The sequence below is a fragment of the Podarcis filfolensis genome, assembly GCF_964270895.1.
Source record: "Podarcis filfolensis genome assembly, chromosome: 1".
Classification (NCBI taxonomy): domain Eukaryota; kingdom Metazoa; phylum Chordata; class Lepidosauria; order Squamata; family Lacertidae; genus Podarcis; species Podarcis filfolensis.
The window spans coordinates 118812195-118839203 of NC_139604.1; the positions used below are offsets into that span (position 1 = coordinate 118812195).

At 45.1% G+C, this 27009-nt stretch overlaps 1 protein-coding gene across 5 annotated transcripts in view; it reads right to left on the reverse strand.

The window, feature by feature from the left end:
• The window catches only part of CCDC85C (coiled-coil domain containing 85C), a 167529-nt gene extending 140902 nt beyond the window's left edge, over positions 1–26627 (reverse strand). For 2 of the 5 annotated variants that reach the window (XM_083618305.1, XM_083618303.1), the window contains exon 1: positions 24775–26615. In XM_083618305.1, the coding sequence (XP_083474431.1) occupies positions 24775–25480 (706 nt within the window). In that variant the 5' untranslated portion in view covers positions 25481–26615. Of the gene's footprint in view, positions 1–24774 lie in introns of all 5 variants that reach the window. The other 3 variants (XM_083618306.1, XM_083618304.1, XM_083618307.1) reach the window with 3 other exon arrangements.
• Positions 26628–27009: the final 382 nt, after the last annotated feature.

Here is a 27009-nt window from a genome sequence, read left to right on the forward strand (position 1 = left end):
ATTCCATCATCACTGCCAACAGACTCCCAGCAGTCGGTACCCATGGAGCATGCTTATCCTCACTGGGGAAATGTCTCCCCACAGAAATGTCCAAGGTGCTTAACGAAGTAAATAAAACCAGTATCAAAAGGCAGGAACTAATTGCCAATAAAATGTTCCAGAGCCCCACTCAGCAGAAAAATACAGGACGGTCCCCGAATGCAATAGGGATAGCTTGCTACGTTTTTAAGTGAAGTAATACACATTACCATTTAAAGAATCCAATGCAACTCCTCCACCCTCATAACACAAACATTAAATTCAGAGTCTAAAATTAATTAACTGCACCACTCTCAATCTTTGAAACCAAGGAAAGGTTCTGTAGTTCCTCCCCCCCCCACTCCACAACCCACAACTGACACAAGGCTGAAAGATATGTAAAATAGGCACACAGATATGCCAATTTAATTGGCATCGTCTATACAGCCCTCCACTATTGAGGGCATAGAATCTAGCTTTGCTCCGTATAGAATTTTAATTATTTTAGTGCCCATGACATGCAACCCCTAGTTGTGACTTCCGACACATTTTGAAAAAGTAGACAGCAAAAACACTCAGGAGAGAGGCAGGTTTCTAGTTAAGCTTTTTTTATGAGGTAAATAGTCTGTAATAAGCCAGACTTGTGTTGAATCAGACAAAAGGGTCCATGTCCAACCCCAGATATTAGCCCCTCAAGACGGAACTGCAAGCATTCAAAGCAGGTGCCTGTCATCTCCTGAGACTGATCACATGATGTGGTCAGCTTTTTTGCCGCATGCCCAAAACAGATTGCAGAATTCGTTTCCAATTCCAAAATCCACTCGTGAGCGGTGTTTAAATCCATTTGGTACTTCCAAGTTGTTCTGCTTATCTAGAGCTGAAAACCATCACTTGTCACAGGCTGAGATAGTAATTTAAGACGAGTCCGGAAGCATCACTGATTGATTTCGGTGGAACTGCTTCTATGTTAACTGCGCTTAGGAAAACAGACAAAAGTGATATACCATCTGCCAGAGATAGAAAAGTCAAAGGTTGTAGGCTTTTCAGTAAGATGCATTGGTGTCAACATATCTTAAGAGCGCTCCAGCGTCCTCATGTCGTTGCCATGACAGTCTCTACCAATTAATAAGAACAATATATGATTATAGATGATCAGTTTGAGTGAATGTTAAGTCTGCAAACATCTAGAAGCACAAATTAAGCCAACAAGCTGGGGTGGGGAGAAGTTAGATCTGGGTCTGTTGATAGATCTCTGGGCGACTTGCAATAGACCGGTAAGGTTTTCTGTCTCCCAGTTGTTTAACAATAGCTGCAAAAAAGGACATCCCTAAATTACATGGATTAAATGAAGAAAGGAAAAAAAGCTGAGGTGTTGTGGAAGGACTCTGAGCTCTGTTCAGTTCTTGCACTCAGATTCCTGGTCAGTTGCTTGCTTTGGATGGAATTGTATGTCCCCTGAAGAAACAGGTTTACAGTGGTACCTCTGGTTAAGAACTTTATTCGTTTTGGAGGTCTGTTCTTAACCTGAAAATGTTCTTAACCTGAGGTACCACTTTAGCTAATGGGGCCTCCCGCTGCCGCCGCGTGATTTCTGTTCTCATCCTGAAGCAAAGTTCTTAACCAGAGGTACTATTTCTGGGTTAGTGGAGTCTGTAATCTGAAGCATCTATAAACTGAAGTGTCTGTAACCTGAGGTACCACTGTATAGCCTTATCCTCTACGAATTTCCTCTCTTCTACAGCCATCCAAGATGGTGGCGATCACTGCCTCATGTGCGAGAGAGTTCCATAGTTAAATGGTGCACAGTGTGAAGAAGTACTTTTTAAAAAGCTGTCCTGAATTTTCCGACATTCACTGAATGTCCACGAGTACGAACATTACGGGGGAGAAAACCTTTCCTCCATCCGCTTTATAAACTTCTACAATGTCGCCTCTAAGTCGCTTTTTCTCAAAACTAAGAGCCCTCAGACACTGCAACCTTTCCTCAGAGGAAAGTCTCTCCAAACCCGTTGATCATCTTTGCCCCCTTTTCTGATCCATTTCCAATCTACAATCTCAGTTTTTTTGAAGCGCAGCAAAGGTTTTTACTGGGAAATCACTCTTGAGATATTTTACGGGAAGCAATTCGTAAACGGAATCGAATAATATCAAAGTAATAAAATAGAGTTCTTCAATTCTTCTGCATCAGGTTTCAAATCTCCTTGGATGCCCAAAACAGCTTTTTGCCTGCTTAAATTTAGGAGCCCCTGGCACAGGAAAAGCCTGCTCTGTAGTTTGGAGCTGTCACAACAAAATTAGGCCAACAGCAGCTAATATAAAACTGAGAACTTGGCAGAAATCACATAGTCAGAGTGGCTGCAGAGGGAAGGGACATACTGTCAAGCATCCATCATCTTAAAAGCTACCTCCCTATATATCTCCCGGAGAGGCAAGCTATTTCTGGGTTTGTCTGTCTGTTTCCAAACCTCAGGCTCCCATTATCTCCTCCCCTCACGTACTGCAATTCAATTCTTTTTTTTTTTTTTTTTTTTTTTAAATATTTTTATTCAAAAGTTTTTCCATGTAAACACGACATACATAGACATACAAAAACAAAACGAAACAAAAAACATGTACCATTTCGTATCCTAATTTCTTATACCTTCCTTCCCCGACTTCCTCATACCTCCCATTTCTGTATTCCAAATTCTTATCAATTGTTCAGCAAATCTTCCCTTATTTTAGTTAAAGTTTAGACTAATCTTCCTTATTCTCCTTGTCTTAACCATTACTAATAGTAACCATTTACTTTCTAATCCAACATCATTCTAACTTTCATTAACTTTATAATATTTCTTTAAATAGTCCTTGAATTTTTTCCACTCTTCTTGCGCTGTTTCTCTTCCCTGGTTTCGGATTCTGCTCGTCATTTCTGCCAAACCCATGTAGTCTATCACCTTCATCTGCCATTCTTCCAGTGTGGGTAGATCTTGCGTCTTCCAGTACTTCGCGATGAGTATTCTAGCTGCTGTTGTAGCATACATGAAAAAAGTTATATCCTTCTTTAACACCCCTTGGCCGACAATACCCAAGAGAAAGGCCTCTGGTTTCTTGGTGAAAGTATATTTAAATACCTTTTTAAGTTCGTTATAGATCATTTCCCAGAATGCCTTAATCTTTGGGCACGTCCACCAAAGGTGAAAAAATGTACCTTCCTTTTCTTTACATTTCCAATTCAATTCTTTTCCTCATTTCCTAGGTTGCTCAAACCATGGTTGCCCTTACATCCAACCAAGGAAAACAATGCTTCAGTGGCGTAGCGTGGGTTGTCAGCACCCGGGGCAAGGCAAGTAATTTGCGCCCCCTAACCCGTGGATTTGCGCCTCCTAACCCGTGGATTTGCGCCCCCTAATCCTAACCCCCAGATGTTGCGCCCGGTGCGGCCGGCCCCCCCTGCACCCCCCACGCTACGCCACTGCAATGCTTTGCAGAAACCTGAGGTGTCCCACTGGACAGAGGACAGTCCTCTATTTTTGAAGGGCTGTCTGGTCCAAGGCCAGTTAAAATATATTTAATATGCATCTACACACAAATATCAGCGCATACAAAGTTTATGCAAATGTGTAACATCTTTCCTTACTCTTTTTTTGGTGATGTGTTTTCTCTCTTTTTCTGGCTGTTAATAACTGACCGTGCTACATGAACCATGTGGTTTGCCCAGTCTAGATATAACAGCAAACTGTGATTTGATCAAATCAGGAAGTGAGATGGGGAATCAGAATCTGAGTATGGGCATTCACTTCCCAGTTTAGTTCCCAGTTCATAAGCCCAAAATGGGGTATAAATGTTTGGCCGCAACATGTGAACCAAGCTGCTGTGGGCTACATGACCAATTTTCAGCACTATGCTTGCCTTTACTATAAACGGTGCAGCCTTCTTAGAAAAGCTCTAAACTCTTGAAGCAGGTGGCATAGCTGCTTAACCTGCCTCAGGTATTCAAAATCCACCTGTTTCAACCACCACTAACGCTGCCCTCGAGTTTTTAGATAACCCCCAGATAGTGGCAGTCACATCAGTTAAGATCCCCAGAACAAAGAGATGACTAGGGCAGTGCACATCCCCACCTCTGCATGCCCTCTCGTGCCAAATACAAGCCACATAGTTTTCTCCCTAGCATACTGGGAACATAGTGCGATGAAGGCTCTCTGAATTCCACAGAAAAGGAGGTAGAAATGCAAATGGTGCAGAAACAGTAATTTAGTATACTAGCTCTGCCTCTGCCCTAGTAATTCAGCAGGCTGCCCCTTTCCTGGTGGATAGCACTGCTGTTGAGATACTCTCTGCACTTTCCAGAAACAACTGAAGGCATTTTCATTCTCAAAGGCTTTTCCAGCTGGACTGGGCCTCTGCCACTGGTGCCTATTTCATTACAGTGGTACCTCGGGATACGAACAGGATCCGTTCCGGAGCCCTGTTCGCATCCTGAACAGAACGCAAGACACGACCGCGCATGCACATGATGTCATTTTGACCGTCTGCGCGTGCGCGAGTGGAGAAACCCGAAAGTAACGCACTCCGTTACTTCCGGGTCGCCGCGGAGCACAACCCGAAAATACTTATCCTGAAGTGTTTTTATCCCAAGGTATGACTGTATTTAAAAATAAATAAATATCCTCTGTGGGCTTTTTCTTTGTGGTTAACCGATTTCCGCCATTTTTATCGCACATCACCCTGAAAGGCTTGCGTAGAAGGGATGTGATAACAATAACTAAGGCAGCCCCACAGTGAAGATGAGGGCAGCTAGCCACCATCACACCGAAGCCCAGCATCAGTTCAGGTGAGATTTCGTTAACACCAAAGGTTTGCGCAGGTAATGGAATAAACCCACGGTTGGGGCTGTTTTAAACATGCCTCCCTTTATATGGTTTCTGTGCTCGCATTTGCTACTAAAAACAACATCCCCTTTTGTTTTACAGCAATCCAGCTCGTGTGCGTGCGCCCGGGACTTGGAATTCATCCTGCGCTGTCTCGAAATGTCATCCTCTCCTTGTGGTTAACTCGCTTCAATTCATGAAACACTGGGCTGCCACGAGTAGTTATGCAGAGGAGCTCTGCTGCCTGCGTCGCGGACAGAAAAATTGTAAAGCAAGCGCTCCCAGGCACTGGAGCGCTAACGTGTCCACCAAGAGGAAGCTGACCCATTTCCACAAATAGATATCTGCTGGCAGAAAAAGTAGCATTGTCTCCGAGAATCTGTCTTCGCGCTGCTTACTGAGTTGTGAAGCATAGGAGAAGGTTAGCTCCATCTCCCAAATTAAAGGCTGCGTGAACACGTCCCTCTCCATAGAAACAGGAGTGCTGCTTCCTCGTGAAAGTCACTGCACGGTTGAAGCAAAAGCCAAGAACGGCAACGGCTCATTTTACTAACATGCCCACCCACAAACACCCACCCTAACAAGCACTCTCGTTTAACGAACTGGGATGTGAGACTTAAAACACACACACAGGGAGAGTTTGTCTTTCTGAGAATCTCACAGCCCAAGGCTTTGCAGGAAACGTGTCATGCTTAGCACATGGGGCCTGCAACAAAATGTTGCAGCGGGCAGTGTTCTTGTTCGCTGTTCTAATCGGCCACGCCCGCCGCCCGGAAACTCCATTCCATTTCCCCATCCATTTCCATGTGCATCAACAGTCTGCCAGGTTTCAGGGGCCACTGAGCATGCTCAGTCACCGTTGGGCTGTTTTAGGGGATCCCCGCAATGTTTCTCCTAGGAATATTTTTTACTTCTACAACCCTTAAGAGTTCCCCCAAATCTGTCAATGCCCTAATATGTATGTGGGTGGCGATGGTTCAGCTGCATAAGCAAAACCACTCACAAATGAGCATTGGAAATAGAGGGAATGCACACTGCAATACCAGTCAGGATTAAGACCACTGAGCAAATTTGTGGCAGAGAGACAAGATCAGAACCCAGGAACTTCCCTTTTTATCTCTCAGCCCCTATACTATGCCAACATGTCAGACTTTCACTAATTTTCTTTTCTTTGTAATGGAAAGTAGTGGATGAGGCTGCAATTTGACTAGAGAAGCAGCAGGGGAGGAGGTGCTTAACCCCTTCCTCTGCTCCCAGCAAATGCTGTCCCAAAGGTTTCTCCAATACTTGGATCAGATTTGGGGATGGGGCAAGGGCTGCAGAAGGAAGGCGGAGTAACAGAAAATTGCCTCCCAGCGCCCCTTCATATAAGCCTCCGCTGGATCAAAGAGCTTCTATGAGTGGTTAAAATTGGGGGCGGGGAGAGAAACCAATGGCTAAAATGTTTTGATTTGAAAGTTAAATTGATCTTTTAATCTACTCCTTGACTTATATGGGTGCTTATTTTTATGTTTTGTTACAAATATTGTGCGTTTCAAATTCTATTTCCCCTCTCTGGTTATTATTTTTTTGGGGGGGTATTGGGTTGTTCTTGTTTTTATTTTGATTAGGCATTTTGTGATTTTATCCTGTGAACCTCCCTGCGACCTGTGGTTACAGGGCGGTATATAAATTTAAATTTTTCCCAAGCAAAATCCTGATCTCAAACCACTCTCTAAACTGCCCTTTGATCCTTGGATATACATTTAATAAATAATAACAACAATAACAACAAACTGCTTTCCCACTTGTGTTGGGGTGGGGATAAAATATAAAATAAATTTATATAAAAAATATTTATTGTTGAACCTTCTCCCATCCCCACCGCATGTGTTAAGTTAGTGCTGAGAAGTGATTCAAGCAGGGGAAAATAAAACACAGGGAAATACCGTATTTTCCGTGTACAAGACACCCCCATGTATAAGATGCCCCCTACTTTTAATTTTAAAAATGGTCATATGCACTATCCATGTATAAGACACCCCCAGATTTTTAACCTTATTTTAAAGTAAAAAAACCCCTAGTCTTATACACATAAAAGTACGGTAATTAAGCACCCCTTCCTCTCCCAATGCTCCTCCTTCACTCAAATTTGCAGCCTCCCAAAGCAGATAGCTCAGTCACTAGAGAATATGACTCTTAATCTCAGGGCTGTGCGTTTGAGCCCCACATTTTGCGAAAGATTCGTGCCCTGCAGGGGGTTGGACTAAATGACCTTTGAGGTCCCTTCCAACTCTGCAATTCTACGATTCTATTGCTTTTCAGTTAAGGAGACAGTTGTGCCTATCTACCCTGAAACGTGCGGTTTATCCTTCAGCCTCGATTTTTTCTGAAATTGGCTGCAACCCCCCAACACACGTTCGCGAAAGAATGCTTGGGGGAACTGTAGGCAGTTCTTCCTGAAGGCTCTACAAGAATTCCTCCGCAGGGAGGAATTCCACTGCTCCTCAGGAGGAGTTTCCCCCGTAACTTGTAGCAACGATCCGACGGCTCTCCCTCCTTGCGCTAAATCTATATGAGCTTCATCCCACGGACAGCCAGTTGATTGCCAGCGTAAGCAGTCCAAGTCCCACCCATGCAGAGAGGCCTGGAGCAAACAGCAGAAGTCAGAGTACAAGATTATGGTTGTCATGGTTTGTTTGTTTGCTTTTCCCTTCCTGGCAAGACTCCTGTACCTTTGACAGCTCTGAGCAATTCAGCACTTGAACTCTTTCCCACCCCCTTCCCCCCCCCCCCGCACGGTAACACAAGAATGAGAAAAGCTTGTGCATGCATTTGAAATACCGTACGCACTTCTGGTCACCTCCCAAAGCAAATTGTTGGGTTGGGAAAAGGTTCGCAAAAGAACCTTTCTGTTATCAGTCAGATGGGTTCGAGGAAAATTAAGGTCAGCTGAAGAAACATGGCAGGTATTCTCCAGATAAAAATCATACTATTTGGTTGGCACAATACCTCTGAGAGGTTATTTGTTCAGCCTTATTTTTTTAAAAAAGAGCAAACTGTTATTTCAAGGTTCCTCATAAGGCTTGGTTTCCAGATCCTTGATCATCTTGGTTGCCCTCCTCTGCACACGTTCCAGCTTGTCAACACCCTTCTTAAACTGAGGTGCCCAGAACTGGACACAATATTCCAGATGTGGTCAGATCAAGGCAGAATAGAGTGGGACCATTACTTCCCTTGATCTGGACTCTGTTGATGCAGCCGAGAATAGCGTTAGCCTTCTTTGCTGCTGCATCACACTGCTGACTCATGTTTAGTTGAAATCTCCCCTCCCTTTTTTTGTGTAATTTGGACCCACTGGTTTGGATACTACCCTCTGGTCCTATAGAAAAGAAATTTGCCCCACCCTCTTTGTGACAGCTATTAAATTGCATATATATCATATCGTATGTAATAGAATAGGCTTCCCGAAAGCTGTTTACCATGAGAGCTCTATTGAGCTTCCACTCTGAGGGGCAAAACACATTTGAATACCATAGATTGGTTACCAACAAGAGGTTAAAGCTCTGCTCATGTCGTTCTTGACAGGTCACTGTGCTGGTGCTCCAAACCAGCAAATATATTCTTATCAATCAACCAACCAATCTTGGAATTAATAAACAGGGGTTTATTCAAGTAGGAATTTTGGTATCAGATACTTTCTGCCAATATTACACTTCCTGTTTAAATATAACAGATCTCGAGGGATGGTTTCTTCTTCTGGACAAGTTCCCCATGACTGCGTTTTTAAAAGCAAACTATATTATTTACTGCCTCTCAGATTGCTCCTATGCTAAATGATTCAGAACCTTCACTCTCCCAAATTCCCCAGCCAGTCTTCACCTAAACGCAGCACTCTAACTTAGCAGGCCCACGGCTTAAATTAATTTGATCCTTTGTAATCATGTACCGCGGGAAGGAACCAGATATTTGACATTACTCAGTTTCCGTTCCATTATTTAATTGCCTCGGACAGGTATGAGACCATAATTGCATCAATGGCCCAAGGGCTGTTGATTGATTTTCTCTCGCAATCCATAAGGAGTCTTTATTCTGAAGTTTTTTAGCTAGGACATACCAAAACCAAGAGGAAACCGGGAAACGGCAGCGGAAGAGGTGGCGGTCAGAGAAAGAAAGAAGGGGAAAGATTTGAGGCAAAAGTAACAAATACTAAATTATATAAGCAAGGGAACACAGACACCTTTGGGGCAGCTGAACTCTCAAGAACTATCAGGTTTAACTGATGTAAGCGCTAGGCAATAGTCCATTTCAAATGTGGGTGCATTTCAACTGATGTACAAATAAGAGTCTGGGCAAGAGAACAAATCTATAGGCAGCATCAGCAAGAGATGGGTGAGTTGCACATGAAAGTCTCTCAGACCAAAGCTGTCAGACCAGACCAACCGGCTCTCTGGGAGCATCTCCCTCTTGCTGTTGGTATGTGGCTGCTTGGACCTGGGAGCCTTGGTAAGGCAGGTGTGGCCACAGAACCACAAGCTGTTCACCCCACGTTCTTGACAATGTAATTGGTATCCTAGGAAGGAACATGGTACCGGGCAGCTTCCTGAGTCAGAGAACTGGCTTGTCCACCTCAGTATTGTCTGACTGCAGCTCTCCAAGATTTCGGGCAGGTGTCTCTGCCTGCCCACCGGGAGACACTGGAGATTGTACCTGGGACCTTCTGCATGCAAGAGATTCCTGGAGATTGGCTGACACTTGTGCTTTGTGCAGAACTTGGTTTTCGTATTTGAACTGGCAACCTAGAATAGCATTAGCTTTGTTTGCTGCTGCATCACACTGCAGACTCATGTTAAGCTTGCAATCTAAGAAAACCCCTAGATCCTTTTCACATGTACTGCTAATAAGTCAGGCATCCCCCATCTTATATTTTGTGCATCTGGTTCTTCCTGCCTAACTGCAGAACCTGACATTTGTCCCTTTTGAAATTCATTTTGTTAGATGCTCAGAGTGGCTGGGGCAACCCCGTCAGATGGGTGGGTTATAAATAATAAAATTTTTATTAATAATATTAATATGGAATAGGATATTGCTATTTTCATTGGAGAAATGTTGGAAGGTATGTACACCGAGAGAGAGACAGTGAGATCTTTGGAATTGGGAAATTTAAAACAAACAAGTAATGCACGTTTCTCTGTTCTTTATTTATCTTTTCGAAACATTTTTTTACATCCAGGATGGCCTTTGCCAGTTGCTCGGAAATCCCAATGGTCTAGCCCCGTTTCCTGCCTCCGCCCCCTGTTGCTCTTTCTGGCCTCATTAATTTATCCCAGCAAACATGCACATTGATTGTCAATACCTTAATGAAAACAGAAGGTTCTCTGGCCTACAGGGCTGGCAGGGAGGCAAGGAAGAGGGAAGTATATATTGTGCCTTAATGGCCACAAGCATGGATCAGTTTCCCACCCCCACCCCCGCCCCCGGGCAACAGCCACTTCCTTTCAAATAATGAATCCATACCTCTGCTTTACTGCAATACATTGTGCCCCCTAAGTGAGCATTTACAAGTGGGGATCAATAGTACTAGTGGCGATCTTTCCACCCTCCTAACCCCCGAGACAGAAATCCTTCTTCGGAAAACCACATAGCCATGATGGGCTATTACTGCAGACACATCAGTCAGCAATGTAATTGGCCAAAAAGATAAATATCTCAGTGGGTTTCCTTCCATACGCCTGTGCTTTACTCACTAAGGGTAAAGAATCGGTACCCTGCTTGACTAGAGCCAGCCAAGGACAAGGTCACGCATAATATGGACAGATTCAGGCGGAAAGGCAAGAGGGCAAACTGAGGCAAGGTGGTGGTTTCTTGGCAAAGTGCCTTGTCTTGAATGCTCCAATAATACATTGATCATAGAACTGCAGAGTTGAAAGGGCCCACGAGGGTCGTTCAGTCGAACCCGCTGCAATGCAGGAAGCATTTGCCCAACGTGGAGCTCAAACAGACGACCCTGAGTTTAAGAGTCTCATGCTTTACTGACTTAGCTATTCAAGCAGCAATAGACATATTTCTGGGAACCACACAGGGTCTCAAACCGGAACAATCTGAGCCACCTCATGAATAGCAAGTCTATATATATGTGACAAAGCTGAACATGATGTAGCAGCCGAAATAAATAAAAAAACTGTCCAGTAGCACCTTAGAGACCAACTAAGTTTGTTCTGGGTTTAAGTTTTCGTGTGCATGCACACTTCACGAAAGCGTGTACCAAGAACAAACTTAGTTGGTCTCTAAGTTGCTACTCAACATCAAATAAACTAAGATCATGGCCACTGGGCCCATCACCTCCTGGCAAATAGAAGGGGAAGAAATGGAGGCAGTGAGAGATTTTACTTTCTTGGGCTCCATGATCACTGCAGATGGTGACATCAGTCACGAAATTAAAAGATACCTGCTTCTTGGGAGAAAAGCAAGGACAAACCTAGACAGCATCTTAAAAAGCAGAGACATCACCTTGCCAACAAAGGTCCATATAGTTAAAGCTATGGTTTTCCCGGTAGTGATGTATGGAAGTGAGAGCTGGACCATAAAGAAGGCTGATCGCCGAAGAATTGATGCTTTTGAATTACAGTGCTGGAGGAGACTCTTGAGAGTCCCAAGGACTGCAAGAAGATCAGACCGATCCAATCTTAAGGAAATCAGCCCTGAGTGCTCACTGAAAGGACAGATCCTGAAGCTGAGGCTCCAATACTTTGGCCACCTCATGAGAAGAGAAGACTCCCTGGAAAAGACCCTGATGTTGGGAAAGATGGAGGGCACAAGGAGAAGGGGACGACAGAGGACAAGATGGTTGGATAGTGTTCTCGAAGCTACCAGCATGAGTTTGACCAAACTGCAGGAGGCAGTGGAAGACAGGAGTGCCTGGCGTGCTCTGGTCCATGGGGTCACGAAGAGTCGGACACGACTAAACAACAACAAAAGTTGCTACTGGACAATTTTTTACTTTTTTAATTTATTTCAACTGCATCAGACCAACACGGCTACCTACCAGAATCTAGAATGATGTAGCAGGTGAGTCACATCAATGGCGCACCACACATTCCAAGGATATGAGGCTCACATAATTAGGAACCAGCTGAGGATCTGGAGAATTTCATAATGTTGGAAGCTGCCTCATATTAAGTCAGACTACTGGTGCAGTTGCAAGGGGTAGGACTAGATGTCCCTTGTGGTCCCTTTCCAACACTACAATTCTATGATTCTATTAGCCCAACTAGATCAATAATACCTATACTTACTAGCAGCAGTTCTGTGGGGTTTCTGGCAGGGTTCTCTCCAGGCCATACCTGAGATGCCACCACCTGAACCTAGGACCTTCTGCATGCAAATAATAATAATAATAATTTTATTATTCATGCCCACCCATCATGCCCACCCAGTGCTCTACCACTGAGCTGTGGCTCTTTCCCTAAAAGTTATCAGATAGCTAGATAGCTAGATAGATAGGCAGATAGGCAGACAGACATAGACAGAGAGATTTAATGTTTCAGTGAATTAGTTTAATTAACAAAATGTATACAGCACTTGACTGCAATAAAACGTCTAAGCAGTTTGCTAGCAACATTAAAATTATCAGCAAACACCCTTAAAAATAATTAAAATTAGCAATAAAAAGATAAAAACACAAAAACATCTACGTGCCTGGACAGGCTTTAGGTTTTAACTGTTTTTACATATGTAATGCTTTTTAATTGTTTTTATATCTGTAATTGTTCTGCATAAAGGTTTTGTTGTATTGTGAAATCACTTTCAGGTGCTTCGTAAGGAATACGCTGAACAATTTTATTTTTCAAAAAATCAAGGGCCAGATTAGCAGAGGCCCGCGTTCGTTCTAGGACACGCACCAAACAGCAATGCAAAAACATTTTTATATGAAATATAAAGCACATGGAAACTTCATTGCTTCATTTTCCTCACGAAATTTACTGACACGCCATGATTAAAATGTTGTGGGGCCAGAAGGGGTTGGGGCAAGCCTGCAGTCTGCCACCCAGCCATCTTTATTTTGATATGTCACGAAGAAGTGGGGAGATTATAGCTCTTCGCATGCTGCCTCTTGCCACACTTCAGAGAAATTCCAGGAAATGGCAAACCTGAGCCACTTACCTGCCACACCTAGCCAGCCACATGAATGGCCACCGCAGCCATCTAAGATGCCAGCCATTGGGTGTGGCATTTGGACACCTCAAACTTCACTGGAAGTAGGACGGGAAAAGAAACTGGCCCAAATTGCCAGTTTGGAACCACACCCATGTTTTGTCCTCCCCCAGATCAAAATAAGGAACTTGGAAAGAGCAGGTGACCAGGTGTAACCGGAAGAGAGGGCTCCGATACATTGGAGATTTCAGCAAAATGCAGCTTTTCATCACTTGTGCAGAGCAGCCTGTAACCTGCCAGAGCTTTCTTTTCTCTGGTACCCTCTGCATCTGAAGCTTTATCAAACCAACTGTAGTTTCTTAAGGGCACTGAAGAGAATTGTTAGGAGGCTCCAGTTCCCCTCGCTGAGCTGCAATTCTCAGAGTGGTTTAACTATTTGTCCCTTTTCCCAGGGAACTTTGGGAAATGAAACTCCGTGGGTGGGTGGGAAACAGGGGTCTCCTAACAACCCTTGTTGCCCTTAACACACTACTGTTCCCAGGATCCTTTGGGGGGAGCAATGACTGCTTAAAGTAATAATAATAATAATAATTTATACCCTGCCCATCTGGCTGGGCTTCCCCAGCCACTCTGGGTGGCTTCCAACACAATATTAAAATACAGTAATGCATCGAACATTAAAAACTTCCCTAAACAGGGCTGCCTTCAGATGTCTTCTAAAAGTCTGGTAGTTGTTTATCTCTTTGACATCTGGTGGGAGGGCATTCCACAGGGCAGGTGCCACTACCGAGAAGGCCCTCTGCCTGGTTCCCTGTAACTTGGCTTCTCGCAGTGAGGGAACCGCCAGAAGGCTCTCGGTGCTGGACCTCAGTGTCCGGGCAGAACGATGGGGGTGGAGATGCTCCTTCAGGTATACTGATAAAGCTCCTTCAGATACGCAGATCAAGTGGTATATATACAGCTGCTTCAAATTTATAGCGCAGATATAGGAGACCTGCCCTCCACAGTCGGTCACCTTATTGACTGGAAGTAACAGGAGGGTGGGGAAGAGAGGAACCGGGAGCTTCCTTTTCCTCCCACAAGGTTTGGTCGCCACTCACTTCAATCAGGCCAGAGCCCTTTTCCCATCATAATGTCTGGCAAAACACGCCACACACCAGTTTCCTCCCTGCCTCAGGGAGGCTGTGCATCAGATAAACGAAATCACAGGCTGCAATCGCACATGACAATCTGTCTGGAACATCTGGGGGTGCAGGGTTCTGGCTCTGTGCTGCGAGCTGGCCTAGATCTCTGGTGTCCAAGTGACCCGTAACTGGGTCATGAGTTGATCTGACGGGAATCACAGTGTTTCCACTGCTGTAGTTTTCTTTTAAAAAAAAAGTGGGTCGGGGTGGTAGAAGATCTACACAGTAAAGCACTTCAATGGGTCCCATGTTTGAGGTTGGGCTTAAATGGTCTGAAGAGGCCCAATGTTATCACTATTACCTGTGAAGGTAAGCAGGTTCTGAGCTGAGCCAGATCCTGGAAGGGAAAGTCCTTAGAGACACAGCAGTAAACACAAGTTGCTACCTCATAAAACAAATAAAAAAAGGTTGGCATTTGGATCCCATTCAGCCTTACTGCTCTGTGTTTTGGGGTCTAAAAGGGAAACAAGCATTGCACTCCGTGGGATCAATGTCAAATTTCAAAAGGCCTTGTCTGATCAAAATCTACGGAAGGTTCCAACCATAAGAACGTGGAGTCATGGAAACACATCCGGGAAAGAAAGAGTGTTGGGGAGAGAGTCATTTAGGGGACAAGCTAATGTTTAAGCTTGCTTCTGAGCAGAATATTCACATGCAATCAATACGCATTCCTACATTTCAGCGTATTCTGGGTTTGTTTCTTACCAAATCTTTTAGCAAAGTATCATGACCTTAGTGCCAGATTTGGTTTTTTCCTAAGAGAGCTTTTACTGTATTAACGTTTTGTGCATGTTTTAAAAAAAATAAAAATCCAAGACTCTGATTGAAATGTTTGGGTGAATTTCTATTGGGCACCTTCATCATTTTTAAAACAGAGAACTGTAGCCAAACTCTGAACCACTTCTCCCCACAAGGGAGATGGTACACACAGACACACACCACTTCTAAACTGTTTTTAAAAACCTCTACCATAGGACAAACCTTGGCTACAGATCATCACAGTTATGGAAGAGAACCCTTACATATGCTTTCGGATTTGGACAACATGCTAAGCCAAAGCTTGGTTTATTGGCTGTGCCACACTGACCTAAAAAGCCTAGGAAGGAGCAAACGGGTGCAGTTGCCTCCTCAGGAGCCTGTGCATTCATGATACGCCATAGTTTGGCTGAGCATGATGCGCCAACATGCCCAGTGATTTGAAATGGGGATTTCCGGGTTCTGTGCTCACAAGCTTAGCTAAGATGCTAAGTGTAGCAATAAAGAAGTAGAAAATGGTTAATAAAACACCTCACATACTAGGAGCCGTGCAATGAAAAGGAGTGGAACCTTTCATATTTATATTTCTCATGTCCTTGGGGAAAGGAGGGAGCAGATGACAGTTGCTGCTTCTTCAAGAACTCTCAGGATTGTTTGAGGGAGATGCCTCACAGATTTTGACCTTGAACGCTGCTATCAGGTTCTTTCTCAAAACCTATCTATTCTTTTTCTAAGAGGATGTCAACCTGCAGCCTGGGCACTTTGTATTTTTCTAAGCACAGCAGAAAAGAAAAGCAGAGAAAAGAGGGAGTCAGAAAGGTCTAACACCAAGGCACCTGCAGTGCTGAGCTACAAAATGAACAAGGAAGCTGCCACATACAGGACGCAGACCATTAGCTCACCTGGTTCTGCATTATCTATATGTACTAGAAGTGGCTCTGTAGGGTCATAGGCAGGGACCATACCCAGCCCTTATTTGGAGACGAACAGGCGACTGAATCTTCTGCATGCAAGGCCCTTGAGCTTCACTTCCTAACAAAAAAATAAACACTTGCTTTCTCCGACACCTACTGAACAACCCTTTCAATACACGTTAAGAAGGTGGCATGTGAAAACATGCCAGCTTAAAACATGAAAGTAAAACTGGGCCCTGATTTGTAACAGTTGGCCTTGACACCAGACTTCTGGGTGGGGTCAAAATTGTAGAGTTTTTGGAGGGTTTCTTTTAGCTCCAAACTCAGAGTTTACTCTCCCACCAGCAATGGTATGACAGTCCTAATGGAACTGCTACACACTGCTTTTGCTACAGCAGACTTTTCAACTTCAGTACAAACAGTGCGGATAAGAGGCACACATTTACATATGTGAAGGCTTTTGCAAAAGGCACTTAGGATGGACTACATAGAATACTGACGCTTATCTGAGCCATTGAAGTTCTTAACATCCGTACTCAGAGAAAGATCAGGTTTAGAAGGAAACCCAGGAATGATGCTGAAGAAAGAATATGAAGATAGCTGTCTCAACTCTCAGCAAATGAAACCCATATCCAGGACTTATCACCAAGTTGAACGGCAACACCAGCCACCTTTGGGTGTCTGAAGCTGGATGTTTGGAAAACAGAGGCCTCCGTACCCAGGGGGTGGGGAGAAAATGTTGGCTTGCAGCCAGAGAGTTCCTTCCCACACAGGCAGCCAAGAAGTGGGAGGAACTGTGCTCACACACATGAGCAGATTATAACAAAGCTCAGGGAATCTATTGTTCGCAGGGCAAGTTATTCCAATAGCGTACCCAAATGGAGAGCCGATTCACAAAACACTTTTCAGTGGGGCGAGCTCGATTTGCATTCCAGCCAGCTAGCGAAGTGTCTGCACTACTGCTTCGCCATGCAGCAAACTGCAGGTTTTGCCATGCACAACATTTCACCAAGGAAAATGCGAGCTTGGGGCCAACTGCAGCATCTTAAAAGTGGCACAAACATGGCACACCTGATTTACGTGCCACAGGGTACGAAAGCAGGCTTCAGACTTAAGTCTCTTTTATATAAACGCAAGGGACTGAACAAGGCCACTACCACGCCACCCTTTTCATTTTTGCTGGCAAGCAAAATTTCTATTTGGTACAGGGTTTACAGGCATAATTATGCACCCTTGTACATCCTGGTTAATTCCGAAAGAATGTTCCACACATACTTGAGGAGGCAGAATTTATAGAGCAGTCTGAAAAGGATAATGATAATAAAATAATAATAATAATAATTATCATCATCATTATTTGCATCCCGCCCATCTGATTGGGTTGCCCCAGATAGTCTGGGCGGCTTCCAACAAATGTAAAAGCATAATAAAACACCAAACATTAAACACTTCCCTATACAGGACTGCTTTCAGATGTCTTCTAAAGGTTGTACAGTCATACTTTGGATCCCGAATGCCCTGGAACTCGGACGTTTTGGCTCCCGAATGCCACAAAAGTGATTCTTCTGGTTTGCGAACGTTCTTTTGGAACCCAAATGTCTGACGAGGCTTCCGCAGCTTCTCATTGGCTGCTTCTGATTGGTTTTCGAACATTTTGGAAGTCGAACGGACTTCCGGAACGGACTCAATTCAACATCCAAGGTACTATATATTTATCTCCTTAACATCTGATGGGAGGGCATTCCACATGGCTGGCGCCACTACCAAGAAGGCCCTCTGCCTGGTTCTCTGTACCCTAACTTCTTGCAATGAGGGAACCACCAGAAGGCCCTCAGAGCTGGACCTCAGTGTCTGGGCTGGACGATGGAGGTGGAAACGCTCCTTCAGCTATACAGGGTTGAAGTCGTTTAGGGCTTTAAAGGTCAGCACCAACACTTTGAATTGATGATAGTACCTGACCCCCACTATGAATACATATGGAATTATCTTATCAGTCCATAGATCCCTTCTACTCAGTATTGTCTACAATAATGGGCAGTGGCTCTCCAGGTAGGGATCCTTCTGGACCTACCTAGAGGTGTTGGGGTTGAACTCTGAACTTTTCACATGCAAAATATGTGCCCAGCCACTGAGCTACGGATATTCCATGTTTCCTTCATGGCAGAATTCAGGCAGTGTGCACATTGGTCCCAATATGTTTCCCATTTTGGCGCTTACCAGAGTTTAAACTAAAGGTTGGTAAATAAATGAAAGAAAATACTCCTCCACATTACGGCCATAATATGGATGATTCAGCATAGGGCACCTTTCCTGCAGCAGCAGCAACAGCCCAACAAGAGATTCAATCTAAGAAGAGACCACCGCTTTCTGCATTTTTACCCCTCCCAAAAGCCGCACATGCGTTTAGTGGAGAAAGTACCCAAAGAAAACTACCTCAGCAGCAATTTGCCTTCCCTGTGCCAGACTTATTCGTCTCTCCCGTCTCTGTATTTCAGGGCAAAGGAATTCAAAGGAGTGAAATTGCCAAGTGATTTCTCAACCCCCAGAACCCTACAACATAAGGGAGGGTGGGGTGGGTGTCTTGATAGCCTAGAGGGGAAGCTTAGGCAAGTTACCACACATGTTCCTGTTGACGTCAGTGCTTCCCTGGAACCCAGCAGCGAAGTGCCAGTACTCCCAGCTTAGCAGAAGAGGGGCAATTCAGAGGGCTGATGGATCCACCGCAAGACTGCTTCTCTACAGTCTCCTTATGAAGATGAGACGGACACTTGGGCCTGTGCCTTGTGCCAGAGGACCCATCCACTGGGAGGTTACGCCCCCTGCCTCCAAAGGAATAATATTTATTTTTACTTCATTCGCAAATCACTCCACCGGAGACATCCCAAAGCAACCAACATTTCAAAGCATCAAGGATAAAAAACATAATTTCAAGCCAAATCCAAACCGTGATAAAAATCTCCAGGAAAGATTTCCAACATGTAGGTGCCACCACACTAAAGGACCTGTTCTTACACTTCTTGATGAAATTGATATCTACAGGAGGTCCTCTCTCCTGCAGACCGCAGCAGTCGGTTATGTAGAGGGGAAAAGGCAATCGGAGCAAGGAGACATTCAGCCTGGCCTCATCAATCAGCCAGAGAATGACCAGCTACAAGGAGCTGGCTTCTTTTCTCCCTGCCAGAAATAACACTCAGCTCCAGCTGCCATTTGCCCTGGCATTGCAGAGCCAGAGGGAAGCATATTTGGGCGCCATCTATCAGCCAGAGGAGCTATGGATTTCTGGACCGCGGCTGTGTCCAGTTTTGGGGTCTCAATCCCCGCTATTAACGCAGCCTATTCTTAAGTCACCTTGAGAATCATTCAACTTGATTGAGTACTCACAGCTTGCAAAATTGTCTGGGAGATTAAGAGGAAATACCACACAAAGGGTCAATAAAGACTGGTCAATATTCAATGATTATCTCAAAATTTATATAGAAAACACAAATCTCCTGACAGATGTATAAATAAATCTAATGAACAGAGAAATTAGACAAGTGAAAAGCCGTAATTATTACAAAAGATAAACAAAATAAGTAATATGAATTGCGCATAGATTTAATGCGTGACAAAATTACACAATGAGACTGGTTGGAAGTCGATAATCACGTGATAGGTAGAAGGGGTGGTGAAGGTGAGATATATGCTGTATGTTTTGTATGTAATATATGTATGTAACATATGTAATGTTAAGTTAAGTTAAGTGTATATTGTTTTGTAATGTACTGATATTTATAATTAAATTAAATTTAATTTAATTTAAAAAGAGAATCATTCAACTGAAAGGCTGGGTATGGATACTCAAAATTAGAACAAAACATAGATTATGAGGACTGAGGGCTGAACTAGATTGCAAGAAGAATTTTATGGAGATCACAAGCCAGCACAGCAGCATCCAAATTCAATCATCAAGTCTTGCTGAGCTTGTGCAAAACCTCTCTCTCTCCCTCCATCAGGGTGGAGGGCCCTGTGAATCCATTATTCAGGCACAACCATACCGCACACACTTAAAACTGGTTTGATTGAAAGAGGCTTAGCACCGCTCATCCCAAGGCGGGACTGGAGAAACCTTTTTACCGCAATCTGTCAGAGGCGGCATGCCAGCCATGGGTGGAATCAGAATGAGAGCAGAGTCTGCAGTTTTTCTAAGACAGAACTCCTGAAGATCTGGAGAATGCTGGGAACTGTAGTTTCCTCTTTGAGCTCTTTCACAGAACCACAACATGGTTGATTGGGCGGTACATAAAATGCCAAAAATAAACAAACTACCATTTCCTTTGACAGGTTGGCAGAGGGTAGTTTTAAATAGGAGCTTTAATGCCATCTTGTAGTGAGTAGCCAGCCAAGTCTCCAGGGTTTTGCTAGGTGTTCTTGTAAGCAACATTGGGAAGGGTTTAACAAACCAGCAGTGCCCAAATGCCAGTGGCTGTTAAGGACAGTAGCATTGTGGGTAATTGTTGACTCCTGTAAGAGACACAGCAGAGGGCCATTCCTTTAGCATTGCATAATATAGTGTATTCTCCCATTTCCTGATCAGGAACTTTTTTCCAGTAGAGGGGTCATATCTCCTTCTCAGCAATCTTCTGGGGGCTGCATGCCAGTGGTGGGTTGAACCAGAGGCAAAAGGAGGCAGGGCAACTGTGCGATTTCTGCCCGAGCAAACTCACCTCTATCCTGGCAAGTAAGAAGCATAATCTGAGTTAAGGACACATTCCAGCCAGGCAAAAAACACTTATGGAATCGTAGGGTTGTAGAGTAAAAAGGGACACCAAGGATCATCTAGTCCAACTCCCCTGAAATGCAAGAATCTCAGCTGAAGCATCCATGAAAAAACCTCCCATGAAGGAGAGTCCACTACCAGAGTCCGAGGGAATCTGTTCAACTGTCGAACAGTTATTACTGCCAGAAAGTTCTTCCTGATGTTTCTTGTAACTTGAAGCCATTGGCTCAGGGCCTACCCTCCTACTTGAGGAGGGTGCAAAACACAACAGATGAGGGTTTGGCTTAGGAGGGCCTGCGGCCTAGAGTGAGTCCCAAGGGCCAGGCAGAGAGGCCATATTTCCCTACTGAACAGGATTGTGATTATCCATCCCTTCCTCTCCATCCCTCCTTTTTTTACCTCAGCTATTCCAGCCACCTTCTCTTATCACGCATCAGTTCCCTCACAACTCCACTGCAAATTATCCACCTGCCCCATCACTCAAACACCAAGCGCATGCTCAGCTTCAGCATGAACACCACGCACTCATCTAATCCATGGCCAGACGCCCTCCCCAGTTTTCTGCCCTTATTTCTTAGTCATTTGCACCTAGACCATCAGTTGTTCAGGAATCCCATTCTTACATGCCCAAAGGCCTATTAAATTATTCTGCCAGGTTTTGTTCTTAATTTCCGTTGCCTTGATTCAAGGAGTTCCTTGGAATGCAATTGTGGTGTTATGCTCCTTCTTCAGTCAAAGTGTTTACGTAGAACTAACTTTTCCATTAAAAACCCTTATTTAAATTTTGTCTGGAGAGTATGGTTTGGATTAAATCCAAGTACATTAATCAGTGGTGTACTGGTAAATAATTGAAGCACAGGAACTCTTCATAACTATGGATTCCCTTAGGTTTTCAGCAAGATTGAAGGCAAGAACATGTTTGAGGCAGGAGAGAAGGCCTTTTCAGCTCCAGAGGCCAAATCATTATAAGGATTGGCCTTGCAGGCCAAATCTGACAGGTGTATTACTACAAAGGTTGGCTACATGAGTGTGAGAGAGAAAATTTCTAGGCCACTTGTCATCTTAGCCATAATATCCACTACCTATCAATTCACACAGCATTATTCTTAATAAAACTGAATTGCTTTTGAGAAGATGCCTTCTGAGCACACTTGCCTATCTAAGCACACTTGTTTGGAAGTCAAGCCCCAATGAAATCAATAGCCCATTTCACATACAACCCTAAGCCATGATTTAACATTGAAAGGAGGACCCACAGGAAATCTGAGCTGGCACACTCCTCTATCCCTAGCACGGCTGTGAGAAGATCGGAAACTTCTACTTCTGTTTTAAATTAAGCACAGTTTAGCGTTATGTCCAGACCCTAAACTGTGGTTAATCCAATCTACAGACAGAGAAACAAACCAGCTTTGTAAAACATGTTTTGAAGCTGTCTTGTTTCCACTAAACATAGCAAAGTCTAACCACAGTTTGTCAGGGTTTGGACACTACAGCAAACTGTGGTTAGTCTAAAAAAGAACGGGAAGTTTCCAAATTCCTCCTTGGGGCAGCACTGGAGGAGCACTGCAAGCACAAGGTCTTCTGTGGCTCATTCTCTTAATGATATCCCATTGAGCAGAGGTAACCAATGAGATGCCCTCTGGACAGCAGTGGACTCTGGTGATATGGCACCCTCAGCGATGACAAAATTTGGTGCCCCCTCCCAATATTTATTATTTTCATGCTCTCATCCCTCTTGCCTTTTGTTCTGCAAATGCTCTCAAGTGCACTGGGTCATTGTTGCAGCAACTCAATCGCCCATCTGACCAAGGTCTCATGTTGAGTAAGGTAAAGGTAAAGGGGCCCCTGACCATTAGGTCTAGTTGTGACTGACTCTAGGGCTCATCTCGCTTTATTGGCCGAGGGAGCCGGCGTACAGCTTCCAGGTCATGTGGCCAGCATGACTAAGCCGCTTCTGGCGAACCAGAGCAGTGCACGGAAACGCCGTTTACCTTCCCACCAGAGCGGTACCTATTTATCTACTTGCACTTTGGCGTGCTTTCGAACTGCTAGGTTGGCAGGAGCAGGGACCGAGCAACGGGAGCTCACCCCGTCACAGGGATTCGAACCGCCGACCTTCTGATCGGCAAGTCCTAGGTTCTGTGGTTTAACTCAGAGCACCACCCACGTGCCCTAATGTTGAGTAGGTACCTGTATAAATATAGGTGTTGTTGTTGTTTGGCAGCCCCTCAGCTCAGCACCCTGTGCAGGGGAGCATCCTACACCATTATAAATCCTGTGCCACTCCAGATGTCACTCATCAGCCCCAGCCACCATGGCCAATGTTCAACACAAAAGCAATAGCACTGCCTAACACAGCTGGCGAGACTTACTTCCAAATATAAAAGGTTAGGCATCAGTCTGCTAAGATTTGAAGGGTATTTGCACATGCATTAACTGTAGTGCTCAGTGCCCTGCGTAACAAACTGAAATGTTTGTTCAAGTGAGGACCCCAAAATCCACCTCTCATCCTACAATACCCATGGCTTTTCTGTTTGTATAAAGTCCAGAAAGCATGTGGCCAGACTAAGTGGCTGCCGCATCTCCATCAACTTCTCATTCCTCGGCTACTCAAAGTCTGAACACCTTTCAGAGATGATATGCTAAGTTTTATCTGAACCAAATTTGGCGGCTGCAGGCAAGGCGATAAGGAGGATAGTTTTTCACTTGGCAATCTGATGCGTGTAACATTACAAAGGCACGTGCGCGCACACATTTCGTCCTACTGTCAGCATGCTAACCAAGTTCCCGTACTCTGCTAAGCCCTCGAGACAGAATGAGCTCAACATGTAGGCAGATATATAAAATAAGTATGAGATCACATCAGCTTTGTATCAGGGTTTAGCAGAAGTGACTCAGAATATTTATATGGATCCAATCACCAACGAACAGCAAATTAAGCACACACACACAAACAAAACTACACATACACTAACCAAAATTTTTGGCACAGATATTGTTCAGTGAGAGAGAAAATTGCAAAGACCTAAGAATCAGCATTTTCATCACCACCTTACAGATGAGGACTGCCGTCATCGCTATCCCTGCTATGCTTTCTGTGGTGCTCAAACTATCAAACAGGTAACAGGAGAAAACTAAACATTAAAGGCTGAAGGGGAAAACTTTTTATTTTATTTTACTAAACACTGTTTAATTTAGACCCTCCACACAATCCATTTATTTAGCCTTATAATGGAGCAGGACGGAGAATCACCACTTCCACTTCAATGGCCCAGCTAGCGAACATATTGCAATGATGCATTAGTATCAGCAGCAAAACTGTTCTGCACTCAACCAGCCATAAAAGAAACTGGGGTTTTTGTTTAAAAAAAAAAACAACAATCAGATCCTCAATACAGTACATTTGGGACCCAGCATTTCAGCTACCATTGCCTGACCTGCCCTTATCCAGATCTCGTATGCATCCCTGTGACATCTTCGGTCCCAAAGCGCTTTTCTTACATGCTAATGAACTGAACCTGGCAAAAACCCTGGAGACAAGGGAGCTGTGTCTGTCTGTTTGTTTGTTTGTTTTGCTGCAGATGGTGAAGCCTAGACAATAGGAGGCCAGAGCCTTCACTCCTGCCCAGGAGACTCTGTGGAGAAGCAAGAGCACATCATAGCCAAGCTTTCTGTTAGCACAGGAGCCAAGAAGCAGGAATTCCTAAATGACAGGCTGGTACCACGAACAGAACAGCTCGTGCTGCTGAGTACTGGGGGGGGGGGGTCACAAGAGACGCAGGTAACACAATGACTGCACCTCTGTGCTAACTGAGCACAGACACCTGGTTCCATACTTATAACTAATTTTTTCTGAGCTATACTCTCCCAAAAAATATGCGTTGAAAAATGTGGGGTGGGGGGTTTTCCTTAACCACCCAGATTGCTAGCATGGCTGGGCTGTTATTATGAGTTAACTTTAACCTAAGTAGCGTGACTTCTGTTAAGCGAGTTGTAAGTCAAGAGGACAAGTGTCAGGTTGCAAGACAGGATCAACAGGCCTCAAACAAAGCCAAAATCCCACAGGTGGGTTCCCCCTTGGACTGATCTCTAAGCTTCTTGCTATTTCCAATTCAGAGAGAGAGAGAGAGAGATAAGTGGATTTAAAGAAAACTTACCATTCAGTCCATTAGGGATGCTCCGGTGGTGAAGCGGTGCAGAGAGGTCATCCATCGACCTCCGGATAGCTCCGGCCTTGTTCTCAACAGGCTTGTGATGGTGAAGATGGTGGTGATGGTCTGGGCTCCCTGCGCTGCCAGTGCTGGAGGTACTGCTCCCATCGCCAACATCCCTGGTTCCAGAGCCCCCGTTCAGGTTGGTGAGGCTGGCTTGACTGTCTATCGAACTCCGAGAGCCCGCTCCGTTCCTCTCCTCGTCCAACATCAGGACAATCTCCTTCAGCTCCATGTTCTCCCTCATGAGGGAGTCCTGCTTGGCTTCCAGCTCCTTCAGCTTCTGCTGGTACATCCCCACCTCCTTCCACATCACACCGGCCGTGTGCCTCCCGAACCTCTGCCATTCCCTGGACAGCTTTTTCCCCTTCTGCCGGTCGTCGTCCAGGAAGCAGCAGAGCTCCCTCAGTTCGTGGTTGTCGTCCTGGAGCTTTTGGTTCACTTCTTTCAGCCCCCTGATCTCGTGCAAGTGAATCTGGAGCCTCTGGTTCACGTCCTTGATCAAGTTGCCGTGCTCCACCATCAAGTTCATCTTTTCGCTCTCCAGTTTCTTCAGCCTCTTCACCAGCTCTTCCTTGCTGCACCTCAACATGTCCTCTTCCGTCACTTTGCTCAGGTCTTCCTTGGACCCTTCCACAGAATTCTTTGCCATGTTTGTATAGAGCCACTTCTACTTTTACTCCTTTAAGAAAACTGCCCTTCACAAAAATTAAATAAAATTGTTTTTAATTTTTTTAAAAAAAAAATCCTTCAGGTCAAAATGTTTTTTTAATGCAACATCTTGGAGGGTTTCTTTTTTAAAAACAACAACACAAACACACACAAAAACCCAGTTCACTATAATTCTTCAGGGAAGAGCACAAGGAAGAAGAGCAAATCCACTCATTTCTGTAAATCGCATTCTCCTGCCTACAACTCCCATGCCTTAAAATTCGACGCCAAAAAAATAAAAAAGCCACACAACCCAAATTAAAAAAGGATCAGCTCCGAAAGCTCTGTAGCTATTTTTTCTCTCCAAGTGAAGCAATCAACTTACCAGAGGTTAATCAAAACCACAGCAAGCCGCGCAGGAGCGGGAGGGTGGGGGGGGCAGTTGCTGGCTCGTAGATCAACCTGCTTTAGGTCTTTGCCCGTTTCACTTGCTCCAACATCGCTGCCACCTCGATCCCCCGCTGCAAAATAAAACAAAAAAATCTTGCGCTAGGGGCACTGAGCGCGCACCCTCGGCGATCCAGCCTCCTGCCCGCAGCAGCTTGGAGAGTTATAACAAAACGAAACAATAATGGTTAAAAATTAAGAAGCAGATCCCTTCGCCTTCGTTTTCTTCGCTTTCAGTTCCGAGGCAGGATGATGTCAGAGCCCTTCTTCTGTGTCTCTCTTTTTTTGGGGGGGGGGGTCAAAACTGCATTTAAATTTCAAGGCGAGAAGGTGATGGCGAGATGGGGTGGAGGGGAGAGCATTCCTTTAATAGAACAGGAGAGCCAGGGGGAGAGGGAGAAAGAGAGCTTGAAACGAGGCGCCGCCTCCTCGAGGGGAGGAGAAAAGGAGGTGGGAGGCTCCGGGAGGAGGAAAACCTGGAATGCAGCTGGAGAAGAAGCAAGAAATAGAAAAACGAGTGCGGCGGAGATCGACAGAGAAAGAGAGATCTGCAAGCGCGCAGACGCCCCTCTCCCCTTGCAGCGCCCTGCTCTCAGCAGCCGCCGAGCCCTGCACGGTTTTGCATGCGGGCAGATGACGGAGCCAAGCTCCTCCCGCTGCCTCGCGGTGGCCCAATCCAGAGGACCCTGGGCAAAGGCGGCTTCTCCTCCCTGCCCCTAAGCCCGTTCAGGTTGCCTTCCCTTTCCGCCCCGGGGTCAGGTTACCGGGGAGAAGCGGCGCTGCTGGCGCGCCGCAGCCAATGAGGCGGCGGCGAGGGCGCAGTTCGAAAGAGCCAGGTGCGCAAAAGGGAAAGGTAGACGCGCGGCGCGCCTCGCTTAAAGGGGCCGCGCGCGCGCCCCTCTCTCCCCACCCCCACCCCACGCAGCAACCGGGAGCATCAGCAGACAAAAGGAGGCTTCCCCCCCCCTCCTGATCCTTCTTCCTCTCTTATTCTTTTCTCCTAAAAGAAACCTCTAATCCGCGCCTTCGAACCCAGAGCAGGGAAAGGATCGCAGGCAACCGTGCGCCACGGACCCAGAAAAG